This window comes from Leucopleurus acutus, assembly GCF_964270905.1.
Source record: "Leucopleurus acutus genome assembly, chromosome: 4".
Taxonomy (NCBI): Eukaryota; Metazoa; Chordata; class Mammalia; order Artiodactyla; family Delphinidae; genus Leucopleurus; species Leucopleurus acutus.
In genome coordinates this window covers 44,018,506-44,044,176 of record NC_139146.1, presented here as the reverse complement: position 1 = coordinate 44,044,176, position 25,671 = coordinate 44,018,506, and the positions used below count along the sequence as shown (strand labels likewise).

The following is a 25,671-nucleotide window of genomic DNA, read 5'->3' as shown; positions in this document are numbered from 1 at the left end:
GAAAGCTACACCTGCAGTAAGTTTCGCTTGGTAAGCTTGGCCTTGGTAAGCTTCCAAGAGAAAGGGAAGCAAAGAAGAGCTAACATTTGTTTAAGGAGAATACTCTTCATCAAGGCTACGTTTATGACCAGGTGTGCTCTGTGTTCCAGGCACAGTTCTAAATGCTTTGCACAGATTCTCTCCTTTGATAATTTCTCACAACAAACCCGTGAAGCAGGTACTAATGTTGTCCCTATCCCCCATTTTACAGATGAGAAAACTAAGGGCCAGTGTAGTGAAGTAATTCACCCAGGGCCACACAGCTCTTCAGGGGTGGTGGTCACTTGGTCTTGTCATAGAAGGTCCTTGGAACCTAAATTGATCATGACACTTCCCTGCTTAAAACCTTCCTAGGAGGTCTCGTTGGTAGGAAGAGATCCTGGGCCCTCACCAGGCTCATCTTTGGCCTCACTCCTGGCTCCCAGTACTTGGCTCAGATGCCCTCCTTTTCATTCCTTAAATGCATCAAGATCTTTTGACCTCCAGGCTGGGGCACTTCTGGATCCTCACCTCTACTGACCAAACCCTCTCTTGAGAACAAATATACTTAAGAAGATATTTGTTTGATATAAATTGGCTGTGCCTGGGGGAAGGCGGGTAACCCAAGACTTGTTCACCCCTCTGCCTCTGGTGCCTGCCCAGGATCCTTCTAGATCTCTGTGTGACTCCTTCTCTCTCTTTCTTCAGGTTTTTACTCTAAATCAGTGGTGGTCAACCTGAAGGACATCTGGAAATGTCTGGAGACATTTTTTGGTTGTCACAACCAAGGGAGATGCTACTGGTATCTCTTGGGTAGAGACGAGGGATGCTGTCAAACATCCTACAATGCACAGGATAGCTTCCCCCTCCCCCAACAAAGAACTATCCAGCCCAGTGTCAGTAGTGCTGAGGTTGAGAAACCCTGATCTAAAGAGACATTCCAGCAAGGCCACCCATGGTTGCCCCATCTAAAATCTCACCTCTCCTTTCTTACCCTCCATTCTTTGTGTCCCCCTTTCCTGCTTTATTATTTTTCTTCTGTGCACCTGTCACTCTCTGATAAATGATATATTTCACTTATTTATCTTGTTTATTGTTTGTCATCCACTACTGTGTATGCTCTACAAGCACAGAGATTTATGTCCTTTTTGTTCACTGCTTTATCGTTAATGCCTAGGATATTGTCTAGCCCATAGTAAGCGCTCAATAAATATCAGTTGCTTGTAAGAATGGATTCAGAGTCCAGGTAAGTAACAATCACCAGTTCATCACGGAGGCCACTTGGGTTAAAATCCATTTGCCAGCCCTGTGGAGACTCTTCTTGCACCCTGGAAGGTGATGGAAATATTCCTTTTTACATCCTTTGGTGATGATGATGCCTTTACTTTAGCCCTGACCAAGATCCCCCAAAAATGTTTTCCCTGAGAGCAAGAGTAGGGAAGGTGGACAGGTTCTTTTTTTGAACAATAATCCCTGAAGAAGTGAGTGTTCTATCAGGATGCCTTTGGAAGGACCCTTAGAATCATCCTTATACTTGACCGATGGAGAAATCAAGGCCTGAAGCACATCCTCTAAGGACATTTAAAACACTTACGAGTCTTTGATTTGCACTTGGGTGAGGTCACCCGGCAAAGAATCACCGGGATCAGAATTAGAACTCAGTTTTCTGCCTTCAGTGGAGATGGAAGGGGGAAAGTGAAAAATCCCGCATCAACGAATATGCTGCCGGCAGGCAAGCCACAGTTCTCTGAAGCTCTCTTTTGCCTTGCAAGTTGTGATATCTAGCTGACAAGGGAGCAAACTGAATAGCTAAATGCAGAGCTTTCAGAGATGCTGAGACGCAAATTAGCCCCGAACCACAGGCAACTGTGGGTTTGAGGCTGGCGTGCGAAACAGAGGCTTCTCTTCCTTAGGTCTGCCTTGTAAACTCACTTTGGTGGATAGCGTACCCTCGCTTTTTCCCAGACAGGCACTGTGCAAGGCACTAGAGAGATGGTGAAAAACAAAACATTCATCCTGCCTTTGAGGAGTTTGCAGCCTGGAGAGGGAGACAGACAGAGGAGGGTGTCCTTGTTTGCATCTGCTGTCAGTGGCAATTGTGGGACAACTGGATAATTGGATTATACATTTTCTGAGGATAGAGATCTCTGTCTTGGGTGCCCTTAATGCCACCTAACACTGATGGCCAGACCAATAATGATGGGTAAAAAGTAATAAGCACTCCTTGAGTACCAGACACTGTACTAAGCACTTCAGTGTATCAGTTCATTTAATCTTCACAACAGCACGACGGGGTGCAGGGACCATTATGGTTCCCATTTTCACAGCGAAGGCAACTGAGATTGAATATCTTGCCCAGAGTTACAGAGCAAAGACTTGCTGGCTATTGACATCTAGCCCCAGGCTGTCAGGTTGTCAAGTGTGTGGGCTGTTCTATAAGATGTATCACTGATATATATTATTTAATGTCCACCCAACCCTGGCCTTGAGACTTTCTCCACCACTTAGTAATAATGCCCTTTATTGGGTGTTTACTCTCTTCCAGTCACTGGTCCATGTATTATCTAGTATAATCCTCACAACGAAAGGTGAGGAATTATTATATCCATTTTATACCCAATGAGTGGAGGCAGAGAGAGCTTACGTAATTTGCCTGAGGTCACACAGCTAGTAAGTGGTAGAGCCAGGATTCAGGATATTTCATGCAAGTGGAATCATTCAATATGTGGCATTTTGTGTCTGCCCTCTTGCTCTTTGCATAATGTTTTTGCCGTACATGTTAAAGCATTTATCAATATTTTACTCCTTTCATCGCTAATAGTGTTCCATTATACAGAGATACCACTTTGTTTACCTGTTCATCAGTTGATGGACATTTGGATGGTTTCCATTTCTGGGTTATTGTGAATGATGAAGCAATGTACAAGTCTTATATGTGATCTCTTATTACTGATATTTTCTGTCTCATGTCAGTCAAAAAGAATGAGTTCTGAAGCCAGGACGTGGCTCTGAACACTGATTCCAACATGTACCAGCTGTGTGAATGGGAAAATTAAGTAACCTGTCTGAGCGCTGGGTTTTTTTTATCACTTGTTAAAGGAGAATAATAATAGTAGCTACCTGATCATGCTCAAAAGCCTGAAATATATAATGCACAGTGTTTGGTTCATAATTAAACACACAATAAATATGTGTGGTGAGAGGAGTATTCAGGTGAAGAGGCGGAAGGGATCAAGGGAAAGTTTGTCAGGCTGCAACGACGTCCAGGAGAGTGGTGGGTCTAGCAACGACGTCCAGCTGAGTGGGTGGGTAATGCTGGCATCTGCCTACCTTGTACATCGGAGCTTTCAGACTACGATGAGAAGTGACCACAGTGCATGAGAGTTCCCGTTTCCTCAGCTCTCCAGTAACGTGTGGCATAGTTCAGTTTTTTTTTTTTTGACAATCACATGGGTGTTCAAGGGCTTGGATTTAATTTACCTTTTCTTGACTACAAGTGAAACAGAACATCTCTTCATTGCTTTATTGACCACTTTCTGGGAGTGGTACTTTCACATTTTTTGCTCTTTTATATGTTATTGATTTTTAATCTGGACCAGTTCGTTATATATCCTAGTTACTAATCCTCTCCCAGCTCATCATTTATATTGTAGCATGTTTACAGTGTCTTTTGTCATCTGAAATGTTTATATTTTGATGGATTCAAATGGATCGCTTGTTTCTCATGATTTGTCTTGTGTTTGTTTACAAATTTTCCCCCTGTTCTGAGGTCACACAAAATATGCTCTCTTTTCTTCAAATAGTTTGAAAACTTTGTTTTTCTTCATTTATATGTGTCATCCATCTGGAATTTATATTTGGTTATGTGAAGTGGAATCAAATTTATTTTTTCCATGTGAAAAGCCAACACTACTTACCCATTTGTCTATCCTTTCCCACTCCCCCATAGGGCCACCTCTTTCATAGACCCAGGTCCCATGCATGCTTCTGTCTCTCAGCCCTCCATTCTGCCCTACTGCTCTGTTTATCCATCTTGCTTTCTTAATTTTACATTATAACCTAAGCATGCCTTTGTGTTATTATAAACCATGGGTAAACATTATGTTTAAAGATTCCTATTTTCTTTCTATCATGGTTTCTGGAATCATTTCTCCCTTGTAGGGCAGCACATTGTTTCTAGTTTTTTTTTTTTTTTGCTATTATGAAGGCTCCTGTGGTGAATATTTTTGCATATAAAACATTTACATAGTTTTGGATTATGTCCTTTGGCTGGATTCCCAGAAATAGAATTACTAAGTCAAAGGGCATGAATATTTTTAATGCTTTTAATTCATGATATATATTTATTTTAAAAATTAAAGGGAATAAAGATTCTGGTAGATTCCTAGTACTCTATTATGTAGTTGTAGCCAAATGCACTGTGACAAGTCTGGATCTGGGAATTGTTGCCCTGTAGAAGTCCAAAAGAGAGATTAATGTGGTCTCTTTGATAAGATTTCTCTTTTCTTTTTTCTTAACACATTTCTTAGTATTTTCATTTATTCAAGCCATCATGTATTAAGCACCTACTGTGTACCACGTTCTACAGCCAAGTGGGCAGCAGGATCTCAATGAGCTTATGTTTTTTAGTAGGTAGGAAGACAACAAAGAGACCAAATCAAGTGATAAGTTCCTCCTGGAGGAAAAACATTGACTGATTAGGTAAAAAAGTTGGCTCCTGTAGACTAGTGACAAGTGACACAGAACTTGAGATTTGAATGACAAGGAAGAGAAAGCTACGCCAAGTAGAGGGAAGGCATCACTCACGGATGGAACAGCGAGTGCAAATGTCTCTGTGGTGGACCAGAGTGTGGCCCCGGGTTAGAAGGAAGGTCTGTGTTGCAAGAGCCCAGGCTCGTGAGCTGTGTTCAATGAAGGGAACTGAGGCCAAGGAAAAATACCAAGTCCCAACCACGCAGGGCAGTTTGCTCCATGGCTAAAAGCAGCAATGGGAATCCACTGGATGGTTTCGACAGGGAGTGATGCAATCTAGTGGGCATTGTTCAAAGATCATGCAGGCTTCTCAGCAGAACACAGGTACAGGGAAACAGAGTGCTGGCAGAGAGAAAGATTAGGAAGCAATCACTGCTGTCCAGGCTGGAGGCACTGGAGGCCCAGACAAGGAGTGCAGGTGGAGGGAGAGAAATGTGGGTGGGCTCCATTCTAGGTTGGAAAGAGATTGCTGTTGGATTGGGGGTGTGGACTTAGCAAAAGAGCAAAGTCAAGAATATGTCCTAAAAGTTTGGGCTAAGAGAATGACAACTTGGAATTACATTATTGACATAGAACAGAGTGGGGAGAATAGGTTTGAGGTGTGGTAAAAATAGGGGTGGATCTGGCTTTGGCCATGTTCAGTCTGAGATGCCTCTTTGGTTAACAAGGGGGGAAGTTGGTGACACAGCTGGAGCCAGGGATCTGGAGGCCAGGGAGAAGCTGGGAGCTGTGATACAGACTTAGAGGGAATCTAAGACCCCAATAAACAGATGTGTAAACTGAAAAGAGCATGGAGGCCTTCGACCATCATCAAGAGAAACCTGTTATTTTCCTTCTGAGTTTTGAGATTATGCTGGATTTCTTCTATTTATCTTTGTGAGCAAAAACCTTTTCCCTTTTCCCAAGGAAGAAGAGGGGAAAACACGAGTTTTCTTTTCTTGCTTCAGTCCCGGCACGGCCTTCCAATTTTGAGTGGTAACTCTAAGAATTATTCCTGTCATTTGATTCCAATGCAATTGGGCAGGTCACAAAATTAAGCTTTTGCATCTTGCAAGCTTTTCCAGAAGTGTTCTTTCATTGTCTGCTGTGTGTATGTTGGAACAGAAAATTTGTGCCTGGTTTTATGGTGCACTTTTCCCAAGATATACGACTTGCTGCCTCATCACATTATCCTGCCTCTCAGGACCTCTCACACCTAGAGGGTATGATGTAATATGAGGTATGGTGCTCGCCGCCCAGAACTGTCACCAGCGAGACCCATGCTGCTAGAGTAATGCTTCGCTAGGTCATTTTCAAAGTGGGTTTGCGCAGGGTCCCTAGTATATTATTTTTTGATATGTCAGAGTGCGTGTTTCCAGGTTGGAGTCTGACAGAGGAAATTTAATTATGAAGAAAATACTCCGCCTCCTTCACACCAGAATAGTATAGATGAGAACAGGCCGTGAAACTTTGCAGCTAGAAACAAACATTCAGGAATCACAATATTCAAGAACCAAATCCCAATGTTGCTCCTTACTTGACCTTGGGTATATATCTTGACCTCCTGGGGCCTCAGTTTCCCCATTTAAATTGGGATAATAAAAGTACCAACTTGATAAGGATTCTGTGATGACTAGAAAGTAATGCGTTGTGAAACTCCTAAGCACTTTCGTTGAGTCACTCATTAAATATTTAACACCCCTGCTTAACAGACATGTGAACAAAAAAGAGAATAGAAGTGTCCAACCATCATGAAAACACGATTGTGTTTCTTCAGGGTTTTGAGAATATGCTGGTTTTAATTAAACAGATATTTATTTGTTAAATGAAATAATTTAGAGAATCAAGTAACTGAGTACTTATTTGTTGCATGCCTGCCAGGTGTTAGCAAATACACGGGCACGGGTAGAGATCCTGCCCTCAGAAAGCGGATACCCATCCAAACTTTTAAAAAAAGTTATGATTTCATAATAGTTGCAGTAAATCCAGAGCTTATTTTTGGCGCCTCAACTTGTATACACTTTAGGCATTATTTTTAGATGATTGTAAATAGCATTTCTCTTTGGAATCCTCACAATTAATTAATACTTTCGTAGGTCAAGGGCAGAGATTGAAATACATGATTTTTCCAGGTGTTTGGGGTGTTTGATGTAGATTTAGCTACAGAGGCATATCTGCTGGACGCCAATTCCTGTCTCTCTGCCTGTTTTAAGAAATGTCTCTCCCAAGGCAGCAGCACAGGGGAGTGAAATGTAGTAGACACTTTCTAAAAGGGAAGCCTCGAACTGTGAGTGAAACCCTGAAATGTTCTATCAAGACACATAATTTACTCTCTTAGTAACATGCCGTTTTAGAATTTCTCTGTTAAAATGATAACGTTTACTGTTAAATCAAATGCAATTTAGTTGAGAATAAACAAAGTCATAGTTGAGAATAAGAGAGAAAAAAAGAAAACAAAATAAAACTACAACCTCTGGGGGACTTCCCTGGTGGTGTAGTGGTTAAGAATCCACCTGCCAATGCAGCGGACACAGGTTCAAGCCCTGGTCTGGGAAGATCCCACATGACACAGAGCAACTAAGCCCATGTTCCACAACTACTGAGCCTGTGCTCTTAGAGCCCGCAAGCCACAACTACTGAGCCCGCGTGTCACAGCTACTGAAGCCCGCATGCTGCAACTACTGCAGGCTGTGTGCCTAGAGCTCGTGCTCCGCAACAAAGAGAAGCCACCGCAATAAGTCAAGAGTAGCCCCTGCTCGCCGCAACTAGAGCAAGCCTGCGCAAAGCAACAAAGACCCAACGCAGCCAAAGAATAAATGAATAAATAAATAAATTTATATAAAAAAACTACAACCTCTGGGACATGAGATTAAAAAAATTCCATAATATTAAATAAAATGGGGGGATTTAAAATTCTCTCCCTGTGTTCATTACATGCTTGTTCAAAATTACCAGCTAGTGAGAGCAAATGATCTTACCTTATTACTTTTATTTCTGTGTCTCGATGTAGAATTCCATCGATGTGATGGAAAGCCTTGCTTTGAGCTGTCTGTTCAGGAAACAGAGCCCCAAACATTCAGTGCATTAACTGGAGATTGAAACAACTAAGAAGACAGTAGAAAGTTTGAAGAACATTGCTCTAGACAAAGAACGTCGTAGTAAAGTGCTTATATGAGCCCAAACTCAAGAGCCAGAGTCCCTGTGTTTGAAATATCTCTGCTACTTGTTAGCTTCATAGTCTTAAGCAGATATTTAAATCCTCTGTGCCTCAGTTTTCTCATCTATAAAATGGCATGAATAATAGGACTTAGCCCCTAGGGTCATTGTCAGGTTTCAAAGAGTTTATATTAGTCAATGGATTCAGAATGGTGGCCGGCACACGGAAATGCTATGTAACTGTTGACTACTATTATTAAATGTGGCTAATTTGGAATAAACATGGTTTGATACAAGACTCCTAGGTTTGGAGAAATGAAGGAAGCAAAAAGACCTTTGTAGTTAGAGAAAATAAAAACCTGCACCCCCTTCAGTGTGTGAGAGCCTCTAGAAAGGGAAAGCCAGGAGATTTGGCAGGAGATTATTATCTTCTGTCTCAACATATGCAAGTGACAGGCAAAGAAATTTAGGGAAAGCAAGTCTGGCCAAGTGTGCATCAGTCTTGGTCCTGGAGACACATGTTTTTTCTGCAGTGTTTTCTAAGAGAGGTCAACTGTAAGATGGGAGTGACCACAATGGTAAGATACAAATGAATAGTGTGCTATCTATGTGTGCGTGTGTATAAGACAGTAGGGAGAGGAGATATCATTGTTTTCTAGAACCGCAAGATACTGAAGAAAGTCAATGCCCTCCTCATCTTCCCGTTTCCAGACCCCTTCATACATTCTCTCCACTTTGACCTGTTTAAGTTTATTTTCATTGAAAAAACACACTTTTCAAGAAATAGATGCTTTATGTATGGTTCATCCTTTGGAGGGGGTGTATGTGTGCCACGTGACAAGTGGTTGCCATGGTAATTTCTCATTATTGTTGAATTGAAAAATAATTACTCTGGCAAAAATCCCACATAACCTGTCAGTGCTTAAGTTAAAGATGCTGGGGGGCAACCCTGTCACCAGGATCCTGTTTTTGGTGGAGAGGGACAGAGATAGGAATGGAAGAGAATCCGAGTTGGAAGCAAAATGCTTTTGTGGATTTTTAAATATAATTAAGACTCTCTTCTGCTATTTGACCTGAGTGCATCTCTCATCCTGATATATGATTTGGCTGCCGGGGCTACTTGGGCTCACCTGTGAGATGGGACAAAGGGACCAAGGATTTTCATCACAGAAATGTATAGAGGGGATTACTTAGAGTGGAGAAGCTTTAATGGTGTTTTTACCTAATTAAGATATACGGAGAATTGCAGGCCACACCCCTCCACCCGGGTCTGGGTTCAGGCTGAGTTAATTTCGTCTTTATTTACCTGGAGGCTGCTCTCTGCTATTGTTACTTCCCCGCTTTGGGAAAAGAATCCACTTTTTACTTATTAATATTCATTAAGCACTAAATATGCACTGTTCAGGTACTAAACAACAGCCAGGATTGAAAGGAAAAGGCAAGCATGACCTCCATGAGAATCCTTGTGGCAGAGCGTATGGAGTTAGATGGCCCTCACTCCCTACCTGTGCATGCACACATTGGGGTGTTTGGTACTCAATCATTCTGTCTCATGAGCCATTTCGGAGGACCATGAAGCAACTATGCTTCCTTTCTTGTGTTGTGTCAAGAACTCATCCTGCTTTTGGTTAATGAAGTCCCTGGGATACACTCTGCCTTTAAAAGAATGATAGGAAAACTTTTATTAGTAGTGGTATTTCCATCATTGCATATTCTTTGGACTTTCAGATGCTTGTCCTTCTCCTGGCAGAGCTGGACTCTGTTTTGTAATTCTGTGGATCTTGTTATTAGGTCTCACATGGAAATATATCGCTTGGAAATGCTCTTAGTTTCATCTCTACCCGTTCATCTTCAGACCAGAAGTCTTCAATCTGGAAGCATAGGGACCTCCTAATGGAAAAGCCAAAATATACACAAGTGCACATCCTATGCCTAGGCATGGCCGCTTTAAATATATGCCCCAGAGAAATTCTTACACATTAACACAAAGGGACACTGCAAAGATACTGATCGCAGCATTGTTGTAATGGCAAAAAATTAGAAACTGTCTAGAGATCATTAGTAGCAAAACGCTTAAATAAAATATATTCTTTTCGTCTAGTGTACTACCATGTAGCTTATATGAGGAAAGAAGAGGCCCTAATATATAAAATGGAGACATCTCCAAAACACAATGTTGAATGAAAAAAAAAAAGTTTAAAGAAGGAAACATAATGTATGATATCATTTAAATAAAATACTAAAAACATAAAACAGGGCTATATATGAATAGAGTTATGTATGTATATAAATATAAAAGACGGGCTAGGAAGGGCCGTATGATTTTCACGAAATGGTTGTTTATGGGAGCCTGGGGGAAGGGAGAGAAAAATACAGCAAGCTATGGAGACCCAGGACGTTTATTTTTATTTATAATTTTTAATTCCTTTTAAAAAGGAAAGAAAGATATTATTTCAATAATTGTTAATTCTGGATAATGGGCCATAGGCCTTCACCATATTATCCTCTATTCTCTATTTTTAAAAATTACTACAGTAAAACATCACTTATTTATTTATTTACTTATTTTTAAACATCACTTATTTAAGTTACAATCAATGAAGTATATTCACTTAACCAATGTTTCACTGAAAAGAACAAGAAAAATGCCCAAACGTGGTTCAGTGGAATGGCAGTGTAGGTGGGAAGTAATTTCTGCATCAATATGAACTTGTCACATGCATGGTTGGTACGTCCACTGATGAAAAGTGAGGCAACAGTGACATGACAGAGAGAAGCCTCTGCTTGTACATTGCCCTGGTCCCCTAGCCACTGAGTTTAGACTTAAGATTCCTGCAATCTTCGAGGAAGAATCTTTTTTTTTTTTTTTTTTTTTTTAAACCAACCTTTCAATACCTAGGTGTTGGGTAGGAGTTTATTTATTTACTTATTTATTTATGTATGTATTTATTTTGTCTGTGTTGGGTCTTCGTTTCTGTGTGCAGGCTTTCTCTAGTTGCGGCAAGGGGGGGCCACTCTTCATCGCAGTGCGCGGGCCTCTCACTATCGCGGCCTCTCTTGTTGCAGAGCACAGGCTCCGGACGAACAGGCTCAGTAGTTGTGGCTCACGGGCCTAGTTGCTCCGCGGCATGTGGGATCTTCCCAGACCAGGGCTTGAACCCGTGTCCCCTGCATCGGCAGGCAGACCCTCAACCATTGCGCCACCAGGGAAGCCCCGAGGAAGAATGTTACTCACTGTGTGGTTACGGCCTCACCATCTGTTCTACTCCCTACTGGGTAATTTATAGGTGGGAGATCTGTTGAGGATGGAGAGATGCCTAATGCCTGGTCCTTATCCTTTAGCATCTCATGGTCCTCTACAGCAGCCGCAAATTTAGATAAATTTATATTGCAAGGCAGTGATTCAATTATAATATGATCCACACTCGAACAGGGGTAGAGGTATCAAGCTTTCCTAGCACAGGAGACAGGGAAAAAGGGAATCAAAGGACTGGGACTTGGTATTTGCTGGACATGCCAGGCCAAAAGAATAACATATGCAAAGACAAGGAGGCAGGAAATGGTTAAAGACGGACCCTTGGTTCGACAAGGTAAGTTGCTGGGTCCTTTGGCTCCACACAGGCCAACTCCTGACCATGCTGGTCCCCAGAGTGGTAAGAGTGGCTTTTCCCTGGATAGAATGTCTTTTCCGATATATCCACCAAATGTTGTATCTATGCTATGTGGCAGTAACTGGTGTGCACGGCCATCCCACCTACCAAAAACCTCAGGCTATTGGTTTGTTTTTAAAGGTATTTGTCATAACCTTTACCTCCAAGTCTTGAGAGGTTGATCTGGGCCTGCTGGTCAGTCTCAAGGCCCTTCCTAGTTATTCTCCACATTGGTTTGACTGGAGGGGATTGCCTGCATGGAGAGTGGGCAGCAAAATCCTACCTTCCCTTCACACCTTAGGGGAAACCAGACTTAGTGAGCTCCTCTTTGGAATCCTTGCCGTGAAACAGCCTTGGAAGCTTTCCTCACACAGCCTCCTACTGGTCAGCTTATTGGACTTGGCCATGTGACCTGCTCCCAAGGGAACTCCTTGGTTCTTCCTCCAATGACGGAGGCGCCAAGTATGCGATCAGGAGACAGAAGTGTTAGCCTGTGGATAGATAGAACCGCAGAATCGTGACCAGTCATTTTCTGTTATATTTCCTTGGTCTCTTGCACATGTTGCCTTTGTCTGCGAGGCTCAGACCATCTAGATGACCGACATCTAGACGTTGAATAATGGTGGCACTGATTTTTTATCATTGTCCACAACTCATGAGGCTGTTAGCTCAGCTCTGTGGCTGAGAACTGAGATTCCACCAGTCACACTGTAAGATCTTCTGCCAGAGATTTCGTATTTGGTTTAGCATAGGTCTTTGTAGCTGCATTGCAGCGGCTGCCTGGACTCCTGGCCTAGTCATTAGGCAAATGTCTTCCATAAAATTGCCTCACTGATCCCAGGAACTCTACCAGCCAGCCAAATGGAAGGAAGGGCTGTTCAAAGAGGAGGTTTATTTTCAGAAAAACAACATGAAGGTGGGGGAAAGTGGGCGAAATCTGAAAGAACTGGAGGAGGAGATCTGTTCAAGCAAAATTTCCTCTTGCTAATTAATGCTGGCCTCTTCTTCTACTCTTGTGAATCTTTTTGTCTTCAACCTAAGGTGGAAAATCACTTTTTAAGCAGAATTATTTGGAGAAAACCTGGCCTGGTCAGTGCATCAATTGTAACAAACAAATCTGCTGCTGTGGTGAGGGCTGTTGGTAACAGGGGAGGCTAGGCATGTGTGCGGGCAGGGAGGGTGTGGGAATTCTCTGTACCTTCCTCTCAATTTTGCTATTTAAAAAAATAGACTGGAATTACGCAGACTTGGATGTGAACTTTAGCTTTGCCACTTTCTAGCTGTCTGATCTTTATTAAGGAGTTTAACTTTTTTGAAATTCAGATTCTCTGTTTATAAATATCTGAAGGTCAAAGGAGACCATAAGAAAAAATAATAATAGCTGCCATTTACTGAGCAACTATTATGTGCTGGGCAGTTTCTCCTTAGCCCTCACAGTCCACTGAACTGATTGTTCCCACTTTGCAAATGAGCAAATAGATGCAAACAAGTTAGGAGGCTTGACTTAGGTCTTCAGCGAATAAGAGGCAGAATTCATATGTTGAAGCCAATGTAACATAGAGGTTAAGGGTATAAATTCTTCTAAGGATGCCTGCTCTGCCCCTGGGGGCAATTAGGACAGTTGTGAATATAAGATGGTTCAATTCATGGAAAAAACTTAGAAAATATTGAGTTATGGGTACTACTGTTAACCCAGGGCCCCCCAAACATGTATTCTTTCCATGATCTCCTTCCTTCAGAAAAAAGCCAAGTTAAGACTGGCCTGTACTTGACATTTAGTAATATTTTCTTAAAAATACTACTTTTTAATTCCCTTTCTCCATCAGCATTTTTCCTCTCATAACTAAGGACTAACTCAAAAGCCTTATATATGTGTGTTGGAGGGCAGTTGACAACTATAGCTTAAAAATAATATCCAAATTTTTTGTGTGTCAGTTTAAAAATATTGGCCAATAGACAAAGTAGGGTCAACCATCTAGAGCTCACAAAAACTGTGTAAGTGATTTTCTTGAGTTGGGTTTTTGATGGAACAAAAAGGAATTCCAGTCTTTCATCCACTCATTCATTCTATCAGCCAAAATGTGTATATATTCTATTATGTATCTATTATGTGTCTTGCCCTGTGAAAGCACAGATCACATTTTTAGTTTTGGAATGTTCTTGCAAGATTTGTGACCAAAGCCAATTGATTTTTTGTGTGTGTATAGTCACCTGATACGACCTTCTCCTACCAAAACTGTCCTGACATTTCCTGAGACATTGACTCATCTCATGTTCCATTATAGTTAGTTTGAATCAAATGTCATCCCCCCTTCTTGGGTCATCACTCCCCCTCCCCCCTTGATTTCTGCCAACACTCACTTGTCTGGGCCCCGTGGAACCTGTATGGCTCCTCATAGACAATTCTTCCACCTCCTTACAGCCTTAATCCTTTCTTTTCTCCTAGTGACTTCAGATCAGCCTGGGTTCTCCCTGGGCTTTTACCTGCCACTAGTCCATTTTCTAGCAGACGTGCTAAAAACCAGGAATTAGATGACAGGAAAATGGAGGTAGAGGAACTGATCTAGTCACTGGGCCTGTGAACAATTAGCAGGCCAAAAGGAGTTGATCAATTTCCATTCAGAGTTTTCACTGTGTTGTAGACAGGTATTGTTGCCAAGTAAATGGGTTACAAATAGTTGAAGTGATTTGGAGACATGCTTGATATATAAACATTTTTTTTTTTTTTTTTTTTTTGGCAGTACGCGGGCCTCTCACTGTTGTGGCCTCTCCCGTTGCGGAGCACAGGCTCTGACGCGCAGGCTCAGAGGCCGTGGCTCACGGGCCCGGCCGCTCCGCAGTATGTGGGATCTTCTCGGACTGGGGCACGAACCCGTGTCCCCTGCATCGGCAGGCGGACCCTCAACCACTGCACCACCAGGGAAGCCCTATAAACATTTTTCATGTAGAGTTCTTTAGAGCATGGAATGCGTCATCCCTTAGGAATGGTGTCAAAGATGGTAGATAAAGGTAGGAAAGGGGCATTGTATTGATCTTTACTGTGTTCCAGGCACTCTTCTGGGCACGTCACAGCCATTAACTTATTGAATTTTCACATCTACCTTGCAAAATAGTTATTAATGTAACTGTTGTTGCATCTACTGTGAAGATAGTTAAAGATAGTTATTACTGTTGTTGTTATTATTATCATTATCGTTATCCTTAATTTCCCAATAAGGAAACAGGGTCAGGGAGGTAAAATAAGTTGTCCAAGTTCACATAGCTGGGAAGAGGTAGTGTCGGGATGAGCCTCCTCTGAGGATTGCCCGCAGGACGAATTCCACCAGTGTTGTAATACCACCTGCCCTACCGCATGGTGCTGGCCTCTTTCTGGGCGTGAGTCCTGGCATGTGGGACAGTAAGTACAGCGAGGAGCTGGAAGAGAAACCAGCCTGAGACAAAATATGCCCTTTTCCATCTCCCTTCCTTCTTTCTGAACCCTAGCCCTTGCCTTCCCAAGGACGCCAGAGAAATGAGTCGGCAGAGACCGGGGCAGATCTCAGATGTCCGAGAGTCCCAGTCCCTATATAGGAATTCTGAAAGCGTTCCCCCCACTTTCACTTTCTCTCTAATATCATATCACATGATTAAAATATAGTTCTGGGGCAATCATTCCTTGAACCGGCATTTTGACACCACACTTAATAACTATTATGGCATGAACGTGAGTATTTTAAAAAGCTACATGTGAACACCAGCTCTGCTGTTTATCGGCCGAGTGGACTTGGGCAAGTTACCTTCACCACCTAATCCGTTTCTGCAGTTGTAAAACTGGGATGATAACGTGAGCAGTTCCAGCCAGTCACTGAACAGCTTTCATAGAGTACTACCATGGCCTCGTCACCGTCTGGGGCCTGGGAGATGGAGAAGCAGGCAAAACACAGCCCCTACTCACAAGAAACTGATATCGTACTGACAAGGGAAAAGAACAAAACCAAACCAAGAATCAGGGTGGTAATGACAAGCGAGTGGGAAAACGCATGTAAAGTATTTAGAACAGTGTTTGGCATGTGGTAAGCGCTCAATAGATGTTAACCATTATTCTTTTTCCATCCGTATAGCAATTTGAAATGAAAACAGCCCTGTGTATCCAGGCTCCCAAATGGGGTTTCTTGCCCCAGCTGCTTCTTCACTTCCAAGCCCACTGATTTTTCTAGAAGCTCTGACAGTTTCCACAGCATTCAGGCCCTGTGCCGTGGTCTCAGGTGTGGAGCGAGGCTGTCTGTTTGATGCTCCGTCGGCTGCGCCCTGCTAGTGGGTTTGAGCGCTTTGAGGGTAGAGACCAATCTCTTATCCTGCTGTGTATTCCGAGGGCCTGCACGTAATAAGTGCTCAATAAACATTTGTTTCTGAAGGGAGATGGGAGGGGGGTAGTTTGTATGTGGAGTCATGATATACCCCTGGATGGTTTTATATTTACTGTATTCTACTAAGAAAAGTGTTGGCTTTTGGTATGGCGATTGGGAGGAGGCCAGAGAAAAAGAGACAAGGACATTCATTTGTCTAAGCTTCTTCTTTTCTGAAAAGAGGAACAGCATCGTCCTTCGGTGGCCCCTTATTTATTCCCGTTGGGACTGAAGGCTTGTTCCCAAGGCCTGCCAGTGACAACAACTTAATGTTGTCATAAGCAGAACAACTTAATGGGAGGAAGAGAGGCTGGTGAGACCTTGGCCCCAGGGTGGGGGCCTTTAAGAGAGGAGCAGCGGGCCCCTCTGTGTCCTTCCGCCATCTGACAGGCAGCTGGGAAACATCTTGCCCTGAAAGCTGGCGCTAACCAACAATTCTCTGTAAAAAGATTGTGCTTAAGAATTTGAGGGTAAATTGAGCACTATACAGAGAATGGGGCCCAGGTATGATTCCCCCTTTTAAATGTAACACTTTGCATAACCCTCCTAATTCCCTGTTAGAGGAGGCCCTTCCCCTGCCCTTGAAGCTTAGCAATGATTTTAATGGCCTTCAACTGGGCCAATTTCAAATTATTTTCTGGATGAGCAAGGGAAACATTCAACCCAAGACAAACAAACAGAGTTCATGTGGATGGTTTGCATTCTGCTGAACTATTCTGTTTTTAATAACTGATTTAATAACGAGCAAGTGATCGCCTATAATTTAAACCAATCCTCAAGAACAATCCATATGCATGTGATGGTTGCTTGTGCACAAACTCATCTTTCTACATAAATCCGTGTAGCAATACCTGTATCTTTTATAGGGATATTTGCGTACAGGAAGACTACAAGCCACACACAACTTTTTTTTTGAATAAATTATTGTTAAAAAATGTACTCTTCTCCTTAACCTGGTTGTAATATTGTGCTTTCTGTTTGTAAAATCGGACTCCTAAATGAGCAAAGAGAAAGAGAGAGGGAAGAAGCTGAATGCCTTTTACATTAAAAGCAAACCATTTTCTTAAAAAACGTCACATTGTGCTCCAGAATACGTTTATTAAATCTCCCCAAATATGTCCTCGAGAATTAATTTTCATTTGCTTTGCATTAACTCGTTTATTGAATTGGAATTCAGTCCTCATTCGAGGCAATTAATTTGAAGAGTGACCACACGCCTGCCCACACCCCTTCCAGAACACCCACATACATATGCTAAGTCCCAAGCCACCGATGACTGGATTTTTCTGCCTTTTTCCCTTTTCTTTTCCCCTTTGAGATATTTTTCCACTCTTGCCTGTTAAATACATGATCTGTCTTTTTGCAGGATAGCGACAACCTCTGGTGGGATGCGTTTGCCACCGAGTTTTTTGAAGATGATGCCACATTAACCCTTTCCTTTTGTTTGGAAGATGGACCAAAGCGATACAGTAAGAAAGAAGTTTATTTTCTCTAATATTCCCTCTTTTTGCGCCCGTAAGAAAACCACAGGGGTCTTCAGAGAATAATACAGTGCTGACAGGCTGACAATAATCCCGGCCTCCTGCCTCTGATCAAGGCACTGTCACCGGGTGGCAGCCCGACTCGGCAGCAGGAGATTTCCTTTGAGGCTTAGGATGTTTGGGCATTTGCCAGTTTAGAGAGCGAGGCAAATGGGAACCAAGCCCCCCAATGATAAGTGGTAGCTGAATTGTGGAGACTTGCCGTCCGTCTCTTCCCTGCGACCCTTCTTTATGCTTGACAACACTTCACACCCAACGCTCTGCTTCCGAAGTTCCCTTTAAAAATATATCCTCACAATCACTGTATCAGCTATATCCTTCTAATTCCCTCTTATCAATTATCTCAGGTGTTTATTTGACAAGTGCTGTGTTTTCTTGGGGGCGGGGGAGGCCACAACTGCTTTGAACACACACTTTGGGATTCGTGTTGACAGAATTTATAGTTCCTTGTCTTTCTGGCGAGTGATAACTCTGTAAAGATCCTCAAATTACAGCCTGTGGCACCTTGGGTAACAGCTGATCTGTCCTGATTAGGTTCAGCCAACTTGTCAGAGATCAGATTTGCTAGTTGTGCTGTAAGACTGAGAGGCATAAATACGTCAGCACAAAGACAATTAATGTCCAGTTAGATCAGAGAGAGATGCGTTTTCAGAAATCAGCGTTGCACATGTGAAGGGATCTGTCTGTCAGAGGGTAAAACATCCCCAATGTGTCAAACACGGAGCTGATGATGGGACCAACCGCAGTATGTACAAATGAGTCGGTCCAGAGCATTGAGTAAATGATGGGTAATAGCACTCTTGATATATACAATGAAAAGATCTGATTGTTGCTAAATGTATTTCAAAGCCACTAGAGTACAACCAGTGCTTTTTTTTTTTTTCTTAATTTTACAGGACTTTAGATAACTTAGTATTTGGATCTATTGTATGATGAGTTGATTAATTATGCTAATAAATAGATGGTGATTTTGCAAAAGTGGCGAACCGTGGAAAGCAGGACAGCTTGCTCAATTGAAACTCATTGCCGGAAGCATCTCTTTAGATTTGTATATTGTGGGCTTTCAGAGGCTGGGACATTTTTAATAAATATTTTGAGTGAGAGGGGCCGCTAGTGTGCCAGACAAGGGGCTTCTCCAGAATGTCCTTCCATTCAACATAAGGACACCTGTTGCAAGCACTGGCAAGCCCACTGCATCGGGGGTCCTGGTAAGTTCACTCGTTTTCTGTGTGTGGGAGCTCCCAAGCAGCCTCACACCCTACAGAGTGGGAGCGTCGGGTACAGAAGCTGCCGTTTCAGAATTCCCTAGGGGATAAATGAACGTGGCAATCGAACAATTACTCTCTCCCCAAAAGCCTGCCGGATCAATGGTGAATAATTTCGAACCAAGCAGTCATCCATCCTCTGAGTCTTCTTATTTTTTTCTGAGGCATAAGCTCAGATAACTTCAAGTTATATTGTTTTATGTTCCTGTGCTGTGTGTGTGTGTGTGTGTGTGTGTGTGTGTGTGTGTGTGTGTGTGTGAATCCGTCAGGGTCTGCTCAGGGAACTAGAATTACTAATAAAACAGATTCTCAATCTTCCTCCTGTCCACCCCTGACCCCAACATCATTTGGGGGTGAGGCATGATCAGTGCTTGTTAAGATCTTATATTCATGTACAGGAGTAAATGCCTGACTACGAGCCATTGTTGCCCAGGTTTCTTTGTTTCTCTGAACCAAAATATTTCCCGAGCGGCGAAGAGAAACAAAGATGATCGACAGTCTGGAGCCCAGTCTCATCAGCTGCTTTGCTGACAGCCTGGTGATGTGCACACGCTGCTGATGTGCGGGCAAGTGACAGTTGATTGACAGCCTAGGACCGGGAGATAGGGAAGATGAAGGATGCTTAGAACGCCTGACGCACTTGCTGTTTATGCAGCGCTCCAAGCATCTCGCGGCCACCTTAACCCATTCACGGTCCAGGCACACTGTGCCGGGTGGGCAGGGAAAACACATGCTGGCCCTGGGCTGGGGCTGCAGCACTTCCTGGAGACCTTGCAGGGAGCTGAGAGCTTTGCATTTCTGAGGAAGAAAATAGGACTTGGCTATTACATTTGTGTATGTAAAACATTTCCCCGTATTGCTTTCATTCTAGGTACCAAGAAATATTCTAGATGAGGTTTACTTAATCCTTACTAGAAAAATCTTTTCCTTCTCCCTCCCCATGTCTACTTTTTCAGAGGGTTCCTCTGGCTCTAAGAGATCTTATCTCTAAGCTACCGTAAATCATGTAATATGTGTTTACTTGTTTATTTGTTGTCTGTCACCCCCTATTAGAGTGTTATCTCCCTGTGCACAGGGGCTTTGTTTTATTTATTGCTGAATTCTCAGATTAATACAGAAACCTGCACAACATAGGTACCCAATAAATATTCATTGAGTGAATGATTGAATGAATGAATGGACATTTGGGGGAAAGTTTATATCCCAAACAGAATACTGGCAAAACAATCCCTATACCGACATCCTTGGACTTACTTAAATGGGAAGAACTCAGTCCAAAGTGCTCTGCTGGTGTTTTCAAATAAGCTCTAGGATATGGTTGGATCTGTTTTAAGTTGCAGGGGTAGGGGGGACTCAACATATAATAATTCAGGAAATAATTATGTTGGGGAGATATATTACTCTTCCTTTCAGAAAGCTCTTCTGTATCAATCTTATTGCTCCACCCACCCCAGTCCTTACTCTCCTGATGGGAGTGGGCCCCCTCCTCGGGTGGGATATGATTGGGATTGCCGATGGAGACTACTGATGTCTTCCTAGAAGACCGGGGTGAGGTTTCTGTGGAGAGGGGCCAGACAGACAAGGTTACTGGACCATGTAGCAACTGGGATGTGTGTCCCTAAGGCCATGTGCCTGCCCCTGCCTTGTGGGGCCTCATGAAGTGTTCCCCCAGCAGCTGGAGAAGCCAACAGTCCAGGGAAGTGGTTTCTGCTTGGGTTAGGTGGAATCTCAAGTGGGGAAGAGGGCCAGGGCTAAGAGATTCCCTCTTGATCAGCTGGTCTGTGGTTAAAGACCAGTAGAGCTGAAAAGTGTCTTTCTGGAAATGGACCCTTCCTTGGTCCACAGAGCCCCAGCTGGTGAGTTATTAGACCTCAGGTTGACCGACTCCAGAGTCAGAGATGGGGCACCCCTGCCCCCCGCCATCCTATCCCTACACCTCCCACAGCTAAGAGGAAAGAAATGGATTCGTCAATTCACACATTCCAAGGAACATAAGTCACAAATAATTACTGTCTTATTTGATAGAGAGGGCAAGGCAAGAAGAGGAATGGGGTCTCAGCCCTCTGCACACTTATTTTGCAATTCTGAGTCCAGCGTGGTGTATGATTTTCCTTCCGCATCTTATACAGAAGCAACCGTTCTTAGGTTGCTGGCTCACCATTAGCTTCCAGCGAGGATTGATTTTCCTCTGCTCCTTTTCTGGGCGTGTAGTGGAATTATGCCCCACAGTCTCCACGCTCCTGATGACCAGCACAGAACCTTTTGGGTAAAGGTACTGGTAACCGCCTCAGGAAACCTAGACCATGTCTAGGGCCACACTGGCCATGCTCTTCATCTATCGGAAATACATGGTTCCCAATTCATTCAGGAAATATTTCTTTGCTGGGAAAGATACATGGAGAGAGTCCTTCTGGGACTTCCCTGGTGGCACAGTGGTTAAGAATCTGCCTGCCAATGCAGGCGACACGAGTTCGATCCCTGGTCCAGGAAGATTCCCACATGCCGCGGAGCAACTAAGCCTGTGTGCCACAACTACTGAACCTGCGCTCTAGAGCCCGCGAGCCACATCTACTGAGCCCATGTGCCACAACTACTGAAGCCCACATACTCTAGGGTCTGCGTGCCGCAGCTATTGAGCCCACGTGCTGCAACTACTAAAGCCGCTCACCTAGAGCCTGTGCTCCTCAACAAGAGAAGCCACCACAGTGAGAAGCCCGCACACCGCAATGAAGAGTAGCCCCTGCTGTCCTCCACTAGAGAAAGGCCTTGCGCAGCAATGAAAACCCAACGCAGCCAAAAGAAAAAGAGAAAGTTCTCCTGTGTCCCATGGCGTTGGAGAGGCTGGGAGGCTAATCAATGTAGTAGAAAGCTCACAAGAGTTCAGTGTGAACATTCCTGGGTCTTAACCTGTGCTTGTATTGGTAAACAGAGCCTCCATTTCCTTATCTGTAAAATGGCCATAAGAGTACCATCACTGGCTTGCAGTGAAAATTAAATGAGATAATATAATCAAAGAACCGCAGAGCATTTGAAGAATGTGGTAGTCAGCGTTGACTATTGTTATTGATAACAATGCATGACATTGGCATCACTACAGCTTCTGTGCATTGGAGAAGCTTGCCATTGGCAAGTGCTTATCAAGTACGTAGAGCTTGCTGGGCAGTGGAGAGCCTACAGACCCTTCTGATGGGCAATTCCTGCTGAACTGCAACATTGAAGAAATCACCCTCTCCCAGGCTTTCAACTGCAGAAACCCACTGTCATCACCGGTAAGTGATGTGCGAAAGGAAGGGAAGGGCAGTTGAGAATGTGTGGGTTCTGTGCTTTGGGGGTTAAAGACTCCAAACACTAAACTGTGTCCAGGTTGGTCTTGCTTTGGAAATTGGGGTGGGGGGGAGTTGACATAAATACTAAAATGCCATCTTATTTGGGAGCACTTCCTATTGGCTGTCTTTAAGGGAAAGGTGTGTGGTTCAGGCAGAAATTCCTGGTCTGAAACCTTGGTTTCAACCCAGCTTTGTCTTTTACTGCCTGAGTGATTTGGCCTAAGTCGCATTCTAAGCATCCGTGGCCTCATCTGCAAAGTGAGGGTTTGATGAGATGACACGTAAATTTCTTAGCAGAGTTTCCAGTGCCTGGAAAATGCTCCATAAATAGCTGTTGTTATTCAATTGAATTCCAATGAGCATACCTCAGCCTCTAGATTGAGATCCAGGACAACTCAGATACAATCATCACTAATCCTTTAAATATTGTTTGTAATTTGAGGGTGATGGGTCCCGGTAATTTCCCGTCTGACAACTGTTATTTCGTCTTGAGTTTCGCATTCTTTCTGGGGTAAGGGTTTCTGGCAGAACTACACACCTTTATAGTCACATGAGCCAAAGATTATTCTTGTTTCCTCTGTGACTGCTGGGGGTTCATTTCACTGTCCAAAAGCAGAAAGTTGTTTTGGGATATGTCATTGCTCTCCAAGATGTTTCCTTCTGTTTTCCTTAGTCATCGCGTCCCATTAGATATTTGAAGGACTGCACATAGGCCCCTCTGTGGAGCCCTTTCTTCACAAGATGCTTATCTTTTACATTTTCTCTCCTATTTCGCCTTTTTTCTGAAAGCTCTGATAGCACTGCAATATTGACAGAGTTCTTCAGTTTTGTCTTGTAATATGTGTTTTTATGTGTGGTGTATTTGGATGTGTCCCCCTAAGGAAGAGAAATTCTACAAAGCCCAAGTAACTTGACTATCTCTGGTTCCTTTTTTTTTTTTTTTCCTGTCTTTTTATTGGTTCACCTTGTCCAGCTGTGTTTTTATTGTGCTTGCTATATAGGAATTCTGAAAGCATTTTCTCCCCACTTTCTCTTTCTCTCTAATATCATATTACATGATTAGAAATATATTTCTGGGAAAATCGTTCCTTGAATCAGCATTTTGACACCACACTTAATAACTATTATAGCGTGAACGTGGGTATTTTTAAAAGCTACATGTGAAGAGCGTGCACTACAGCACACAGGGAGGAGGATTTACAAGGCCAGAATCTGCGCCTGTCTTTTCTATGGATAACACCTCGAAAGAGTCCACCTGAGATCTGGAAATGTACGGGTTTGTGCAGCCAGTGTTTAAAAACCCTTAGCTTCCTCAAGAGACATGTGCCAGTTAGTCCAGGGGTTCTTCCTCTATAAAGTAACTTTGTTCCTCTGAAAAGTTTGCATTCCTTTTCTTTTATTCATTTATGGAGGTAGAGATCAGAATCATGGACTCTGGATCCCTTTGAGCCTCTGCTTCACCAGAGCTGTGCGAAGTTAGGCCTATGACTTGATGCTGGGCATCCTGCCTAGATTTTCTTAACCTCAGTTTCTTTATACATAATGTCTAGGTGATAATAATGCCAACATCATAAGACACTTGTGAAGATTAAATAAGATTAAGTAACACGTACCTTAGCTTAGTGCTGTCTGGGAAAAACACACAATAAATATTTATTGCTTGAATAAATGAATGGATGAATGAATGAGTAAGAGAATGAGTTAAACCTATGATATGCCAGTCACTTGGAATTAAAATAGAGGATAGTTTCCATTACTTGTTCCATCATTTAGCGCACAGAAGGAAAATCTCTGGCTTTGGGCAAAGCCAGATCAGACGCAAAGCCAGATCAGACTTGTCGTCCTTCTGTGGGGAAATCTTAACAATTTAATGACCAACTGGAAGAAAACTTGACATTATGGAAGATGATGACTTAAACGAGTCCCAAACTATTACAGTTGTGACACCTGTCTAACAGAGGGTGACGTTTCCATCCCCTATTTTGCTCAGAGAGCTAGGAGCTACTGAATACTTCTCAAGTGCCAGGCACTGTGCTAGGCACCATTGGGCTCTATGTCTTATTGACTGAGGACCAGATGAAAGGAAATGAACTGTGGTTGCATTCAAAATTAATCCCAGAGAAAAGAATGCACCTCCTCAGAGTTGTCCTTGACGGTTAGTTACTGGATGAGTGTGGCATTTTTGTTACATAATGACATAGATGTCTTTGTCTCAGATGACTCTGGAAAATGCTTTCCTTTGCATGAGCTGCACTAAATGATTTCTAGAAAGCTCTGGTCTTTGAAATTGTGATTTTAGTGAGTGACCCTTCTCAACAGAATTCTTCATTAGGCTGGCAAGATCTGGAGTAAATTAAGTTAGGACTAAAGCAGACATTCATTTGAAGTTCATTTTTTCCTTCAGTCATTCATTGATTCATGCATTTAGAATGCACTGAATTCTTGCTTTTTGCCAGACATTGAGAGGGATAGATAGTCTTGAGAGGAAGGAAGTTCATCACCAATTTTTTCATTTACTTTTAATTTCATTTTAATACAAACTCTTACCTTAAATTAACATAATCAACTAAGTAACTCAAAAAGAAAATATTCTTGTAATATTAATGCAAAATCTGGGATTAGTTATAAAAAAAGACTTGAGAGAAAGCCTACAGCTGATGGATGAACTAACAGACTTCTGAAGGGAAAAAGGAGCCTGAATCTCTTCCCATTTGTGGTTTCAAATTGATGATATCAAGTGTTGCAAATTGGCCATGACAATAGATTGAGCAGACATCCCATTCACTCATCTGCTAATAAATACCACACGAATAATCACATGAGATAATGGACAGAAAAGTGCGTTGAATAAATGTAAAGTGCTATACAAGTTGAAGGTATAATTATCATCATATTTATAATTGATCTTTAGGATTTGGTGACTTTATTTTCCCTTTATATGTCAAGCTGTTAAGAAATCTGGGAGGATTGTTGGATCTTTTCTCATGGGGATAAAATTCATTGTCAAATATGCAGGCTTGAGAAAGTCAGACCTATTCTCAAGAGCTCGGTTGGGAGGACTGAATGAGGTGCTAGCCAGGAAATAGACATCATGTCCATTTTTGAGACTCTGTGTGACTACAATGTCTGTGGGGTCCTGGCATGTACATTTCCTGACTCTTGGTTTCATGGGGTATATTCCTACTCTCATTAGCTTCCCTATGGTTCTCAAATCAAGAAGGCACTACCTCATAGTGGGTAACGGGATGAATGTGGCCAACTTTTCATTATCACAATGATAGGTAATGCTACTGGCATTTATTGTCTGGGGGCTGGAGAAGATAAATTGTTCTGCTCAACAAAAAAATTACTGAGAAACATCTTACCTGACCCTCTTTACATCCAAGTTACTCATCATCTTGAAGGTAGGGTTGCTAGATAAAATGTAAGTATACAAATGCAATACTTGGGACATATACTACAAAATTATTTGTTTATCTAAAATTCTAAGTTAACTGGACATCTTGTGTCTTTCTTTCTTAAAGCTGGCAGCCCTACTTGAAGGACCCCAGTTCACACTCAAATATGAAATCTTGATAACTCCAGAGCAGCTACAATGG

At 42.6% G+C, this 25,671-nt stretch overlaps 1 protein-coding gene across 3 annotated transcripts in view; it reads left to right on the top strand.

Annotated features, from left to right (window-relative positions):
• Window positions 1-25,671, top strand: part of LDB2 (LIM domain binding 2) — a gene marked incomplete at its 3' end in the record, with an annotated part of 380,937 nt that overhangs the window by 121,993 nt on the left and 233,273 nt on the right. For all 3 annotated transcript variants that reach the window (XM_082838738.1, XM_082838737.1, XM_082838739.1), the window contains exon 2: window positions 17,307-17,409. In XM_082838738.1, the coding sequence (XP_082694864.1) occupies window positions 17,307-17,409 (103 nt within the window). The remainder of the gene's footprint in view (window positions 1-17,306; window positions 17,410-25,671) is intronic.